Source organism: Terrapene carolina, unplaced genomic scaffold (assembly GCF_002925995.2).
Source record: "Terrapene carolina triunguis isolate 2854851 unplaced genomic scaffold, T_m_triunguis-2.0 Scaffold93, whole genome shotgun sequence".
NCBI classification, from domain to species: Eukaryota; Metazoa; Chordata; order Testudines; family Emydidae; genus Terrapene; species Terrapene triunguis.
In genome coordinates this window covers 14973006-14979244 of record NW_020664444.1, presented here as the reverse complement: position 1 = coordinate 14979244, position 6239 = coordinate 14973006, and the positions used below count along the sequence as shown (strand labels likewise).

The 6239-nt window shown below is 49.0% G+C and overlaps 1 protein-coding gene across 1 annotated transcript; it reads left to right on the top strand.

Moving 5' to 3' along the window:
- Positions 1-214: 214 nt before the first annotated feature.
- BHLHA15 (basic helix-loop-helix family member a15) lies at positions 215-5366 on the top strand. Its single transcript, XM_024208468.2, has 2 exons — positions 215-308; positions 3966-5366. Exon 2 carries the CDS (start codon positions 4044-4046, stop codon positions 4569-4571), a length of 528 nt encoding a protein of 175 aa, XP_024064236.1. The 5' UTR covers positions 215-308; positions 3966-4043; the 3' UTR covers positions 4572-5366.
- The last annotated feature ends 873 nt before the right edge of the window (positions 5367-6239 follow it).

The window sequence follows — 6239 nt, the reverse complement described above, 5'->3', positions numbered from 1 at the left end:
CACCGCGCTGCCCAGTGGAAACAACCACCTGCCCCGCGGCTCTACGGTGCCGGCTCTGCCCCCGTGCAGGTGCCGCGGAGCCGCTAGCAGGGGAACCTCGATCCGCCGCGACCCCCCAATTGCGGATTTGCATGGAAGCTCCCGCTGCGCCAGGCTCCGCCTCCCGCTGGCTCCGGCACTAAAGCGACGTGTCCCAGGCCCGCCGGGCGGGCAGGCTGCGGTCACACGCGCCTCAGCCACCTGCCGCGCTGCTCGCCCGGCGGCCCTTCTCCTGGGCACGGCGTCCCGCCCTCCACGCCGGCTCCCAGGTACGCGTGCCGGGCACCAGGCTCCCGGGGCGGTGGGCTAGGGAAGGGCTCCCGCTGTCTGAAATTGCACTGACCGCTCCAACCCCGCTGTGCCCACCGCCTGCCCCCTGGAGCCCTCCCCTGGGGCTCCAGTCCCTCCTGCGGGCTCCCTCACACGGCCCCCCTCCGCCCTCGGGAGGTCTTTCCTCCGCTCGCTCTCTCCTGTGCCTTCCCTCCAGGCTGTTTGCTCCTTCCCCCGCTGCCCCGAGTTCCTCCTCTCCCTGCCCGCTTGCTCCCTCGCTAGCCTTCGCCTCTCCTCCCGCTCTGCGAGCTCTGAATGCCACCCCCGGCCTCCCCTCCTCTACCGGCCTCCTACCCCCCAAGCCCCTTCTGCTCTAGCTGCCCCAGCCCCTTGCAGACCCCAAACTCCCGCCAGGACTCTCCCTCATCCCCACTGTCTCCCGACCCTGTCCAGTTACACTATAGGACTGTGGGCTATAGGATGGGGGAAGGGGGAGATTTTTGGGGGGTGGGTAGCAGATGAGTCTGGGGTGTGTAGCTGTATTTGAAAGCAACCTTCCCCCAAGCCACTTCACCTACCCTATTGTCACCTGCTGTCCTTAGTCTACTGGTTCTACCAGGCTCCGTGCTCCCCTTAATCTGCCAAATCCTCTTCTCCTAGGAGCTCCCCCCTTTCCTCTGCTGACTGCCACCCCCAGGCCAGGAAGGTGGATATCTGTCACGGAGCAGCTGGTTGCTTTCCCAGTGGCAGTGCCTTCTGCACGGGAGGCAGGGATTTGGCTGCTCTCCTTGGTGCTTGTTTGCACTGTTCCATGCTACTTCTGATTTGCCATCTCTCCTACAGAGAGAGAAGCTCCAAGGTTTCTCCTGGCCTGGCTTTGGTTTTTCTTTTCCCCGGTATCAGCCCTGTCTCCCAGCTGTTTTCCTTAGGCGCCCATGGCTCTCAGGCAGCATGGTGTGGGGCTCGTGGGTTAAACCTAAGCTGCAGTCCTGTCTTGCTCCCCGGCAGCCTTGGGCTGGAGGCCCCCTAATCAAACCATTTTGTGAGGTGAGCATAGGTCCTCTGCCGGGAAACCTGAGTACCCTGTGATGAGGTATGAACCCCAAGAATGGCCAGAGTAGCTGGCACAGTGCCGCTGGAATGCCGTGAACACGGAGAAGGGAGCAGCTGAGGATGTTCCTAGGTGGTGGCAGTGATGTCGGTTTTCCCAGCATCCTCAATCGGTTTTACCCTCTACTGCAAGAGGTGGTGATGTGGAGTGGTGGTGCACCTCTCCTGTCCTTCCAGGAGGAGAGTTAAGCTCTGTGGCTAGTCTCTAACAGCAGTCCGACTCTCCAGCCACTCGCATTTCAGTGCATCACCAGAAATATTTTCTAAGACTGGAACTAAGGGGAGTAAATGGACCCCCCCCCCATTAATACCAATCACCAGCACAAGGAGGGCTGCTGCCAGATGGCTGCCATTGTACCAAGCATTGGCACAGAGTGGAGGTAGGGGTGCTGCTGCATCACTCTCTTATGGCTTATCAGCCTGGAAGGAAGGGGCATTGCTGCACCTGTGCAGGTGCCCTGTCCCGTGGCACAGGAAGAATAGACTCTGCCATGCTGCCAGTGTTGGCTAGATTATTGACTTGGGAGGTGTAGAAATTGCTGTTCTGCTGGGTGTTGAAACTGTTGTACCCGTGCCATTAGCTGGTGAAAGAAGAACGGCTGCAACCCACTCCCCCTCCTGCACTGCTACTATCAGTGCAGGAGGAGTTACAGCTGCCAGCATGCCAGTCTTCACTGTGCAGCAGGAACTCTGCTGTTGCTGCACCATACTGTGGGTGCTGATAACAGCCAGCCTTCCTCCTCTAAATGCAACAGTCCATAATAGCAAGGTGGTGTCCCTGGAAGAGAGCTGGGAAGACCATTAATGAGGAGGAGCAGTCTGAGCCTTCCACCAGTTGTGGACAAAGCTGACACAGCTGGCATTTTAAAGGCGAGACTAAAAGCAAATGACAAATAGGAGGGCATTGGCTTGTGAATGAGAAATGAATAAAAATTTGAGTTAATGGCTCCTAAAAGTTGCCTGGATGGCACTGAGAGAAGGTGGGAGGCATATGGTGAAGTTGGGAGAGCTGTGAGATGAAGCAAGAGAGCAGCACTCAAAGGAATGGGGGAAAAGAGAAAGGGGGCATTCAGAGGACAGCATAATGTGTTGAAAGAACAGGAGTACTTGTGGCACCTTAGAGACTAACAAATTTATTAGAGCATAAGCTTTCGTGGGCTACAACCCACTTCTTCGGATGCATATAGAGTGAAACATATATTGAGAAGATATATATATACACACACATACAGAGAGCATGAACAGGTGGGAGTTGTCTTACCAACTCTGAGAGGCCAATTAAGTAAGAGAAAAAAAACTTTTGAAGTGATAATCATAATGTGTTGACTTTGCGATGTGAGTGTGTGATGCTGCCCACAAACAGGACCTCCTACTCTCACAAGTTTTTCTTTAGCTCCAGTGGAAGAGACTTGCCTTATTTGGAGCTGGATATCCAGGTTTCTAGTCCCAAACCGCTTCTGTGTGCGTGCGTGATGTTAACTGCACATGGATGTGATTCAGGTCATAAGGAATGGGTGCCAGGAGCTGGGAGGAAAGGGAGTTTATAACTAAGCCTTTACTGACAGTCATGCTCCTGTCGTGCTTCTCACTTTCTGGTTTGCTGACGCCAAAGACCTCTTTTCGCTGTTGAGATCTCTAAACTGGAAACGCTAAATCTCACTCCAGCCTTTAAATCCCTTCCTGTTTTCTGTCAGGACAGCTCTTGCTTAAAGGAACAGACTTGGCTCACCAATGTTTGCAGTCACTTTTTTTTTATATATTGTTCTGTTTCTAGTTGCTCATGACAGACCAAAATCTTCTCTCACTTAAACTAGTGATACCATTGTAGGCAAGAGGAGAACTTGGCCAAATGTTTCCACCGTCCATCTGCCTTGAAATGCCTTACACTGTGGTTATAAGCATTGTCACATTGTAATCATTTCAGTTGGCCTGTGGCATATGTGAAATGGAACTGGATTGAAAGCCACCAGGCTCTAGTGGACAGGAACCCACGTCAAACACTCATTTGGCTCCAGTTTTAGCATGCTCACTGGCATTCTCAGCAGAGAGGCCAAGGACTGAATGAACCCGGAGAGGATCTTGCCACAGAGAACTACAGTGGCTTCTCCTTCAGTTAGAGGGGAGGGGCCACAAACAGAGGCCAACTGAATCAGACAAATGAGACAACGAATGTTGCCAGTTGGAGACTGAAATCCAAAGCAAGTACATTATGAGCAGATGTAGTAACAGGCTCCCTCCCTCTTCCCCTCACCCCCCCAGTCCCACTAACATGCCTGAATCAAGATGCAAATACATCACCACTACCACCGCCCACGCGCTGTGGTTAAGAGGATCCTCTCCAGGGGCCCTGCTTCCATCCACAGAGCCCAGATGGGCTGACGTTAACAATCACTAAAACATATATTAATAAATAAAAGATCCAGCTGGTAGTTTCACAGTATTGTGCAGGTAGATGCTGGTACAAAGCGAAACAGCACAATGACTTTCCATTTGTTCTGTATGAAACGTAACGACAGCTGAAGATGTTGATGTTTATGTTTTTGCAGCATGTTGATGGCTAGTACCAGAAGATTAACTTAGTGGGAGAACAGGCTGGGTGACATTTCCCCATCATCTACTGAAACATGAAGACCAAAAGCAAAAGAACAAAGCACAGGCTTGCTGTTGACAAAGAAGCCTTTCCTGGGGAGACAACTTTGAGCAAAGAGGAACCGGTGAAATGTTTGCGACGCAAAGAAAGGAGAAATGGCGAAAACAATGAGAGTAGCAAGACTGGTACAGTCAAAGCCAAGCATGCTTGGAACAACAAAGACAGACACTTAAGGCGATTGGAAAGCAATGAACGGGAGAGGCAGAGAATGCACAAGCTCAATAATGCATTCCAGGCCTTGCGGGAGGTTATCCCTCATGTGAGAGCTGAGAATAAGCTTTCTAAAATTGAGACTCTCACGCTAGCCAAAAATTACATTAAATCACTGACTTCCACCATACTTCATATGTCCAGTGGGCACCTTCCATCTGTAGAAGGAACTGGGGCATCCAATGGCTCCAAACTGTACCAGCATTACCAACAGCAACACGGTGATGAGGAACACGATGAACAACTAAAAAAATACTCCACACAAATTCACAACTTCAGACAAGGCAGCTAAAGTTAGCTACTGGCCTCATTCTCTCATCTCCATACATTCCTGTATATTTCAGCATTTGGAGGATTAAGGGGTTATTTCCTCCCGGTGGCTTTCTTTTTTGTTTGTTTTGGGAAAGACAAATGTTTAGTGACTAGATCTCATAATTCTTGTTGAAATTATCCTAAATTGTAGGTCAGGCTTTTCAAAGAGATTAGTGATTTTGGTTGCCCGGTATGAAACACCTTCTCTGTTCTTATAGTTTTTTGTTTACCTGCTTTGTTTGTAATTTTCTTGAGGTCAGAATGTTCTTTTAATTTGTAATGAGAAATTGTTTGATTGTTCAACACCTAGATTGCTTTGCAGGGCGGGCTTTATAAACAAATTATTTTTCAGTGGGAGGAGGGTCTCTGCACTTTAGGAAAATTACTCTTTTTATAAGGTACCTTGAGTTGGGCACCCAACAGTGATGTCCTAAATCACTAGTCATTATTGAAAATACTGGCTGTAACTTCTATTCCTCCAGAAGTGGCACCATGTAATGGGGAATCTTGGTGCAGGAATAATGAAGTTTATGGCCCGGTACAGTACTTTGGAATGTATACAGCTACTGGAGGGACATATCTAACTGACCTGATATTTGGATAGCAGGACTAATTTCTTTAACCACAATTACCTGGATTTTTCCCCTTGAATTCTTAAATATGCTGCTACTAAGGGGAAGGAATAAATTTAATGACAATAGAAACGTATTTTGAGTAGCTTGATTAGTGTGATCGAACAGGTATGAACAGATATTAGATAATGTTTTCACAAATGGCCTTGGACCGGATCCTAAATGCCCTAAACCAGCGGTTCTCAAACTTCATTGCACCATGACCCCCTTCTGACAACAAAAATTACTACACGACCCCAGGAGCGGGGATCGAAGACTGAGCCCCGCTGCCCTGGGCAGGGAGGCCAAAGCTGAAGCCTAAGGGCTTCTGCCCTGGGCGAGGGAATGTAACCTTAGCCCTGGGGGGTGGGGCTCGGGTTTTGGCTTCAGCCCCTGGCGGTGGGGCTTAGGCTTAGGCTTCAGACTTGCTGGGGCCCAGGGCCAACACCAGCCTTGGCAACCCCATTAAAATGGGGTTGTGACCCACTGTGGGTTCCCCACCCACAGTTTGAGAACCCCTGCCCTGAACTCATTGAAGTAAATGGAAAGGTTCCAATTCACTTCAGTGGGCTTTGGGTCACATTCCTAAAATGTAGTCCTACAACTACACTTAAAATGCACAATAATTAATGTGATCCTTGTTGCATTATACATATATTTGAAAGTGCCTTTCAACAGAAACATTAAAAGAGATTTGTTAGATTGTAAGCTCTTCTAGACAGGAGCTTGTCTTTGGCTGTGTTTGTACAGCACCCAGTCCAATGGGACCCCAGTTCCATTTAGACCCTTTGGGTGCTATTGTAATATAAATATTTAACAGTTAATTCAGTTGTGATCTTTGCAAAAATGATGTGATTACAGAACAAATGTTTTGAATATTTACCAGTTGGACAATGATAATCTATGCATTTAAAATGAACTCTCCTAATAAAACCTGCATTGTAATCAATTAGGATTCATTCTGGGCTAGGTACTATTAAATACAATAAATGAAACAGGAGATCTTGAAACAAGAAAAGAAACTGTTTAAAAAAATG

Coding starts and splice junctions, on each gene's coding strand:
- BHLHA15 (XM_024208468.2), top strand. CDS start 4,044: ATGAAGACCAAAAGCAAAAGAACAAAGCACAGGCTTGCTGTTGACAAA.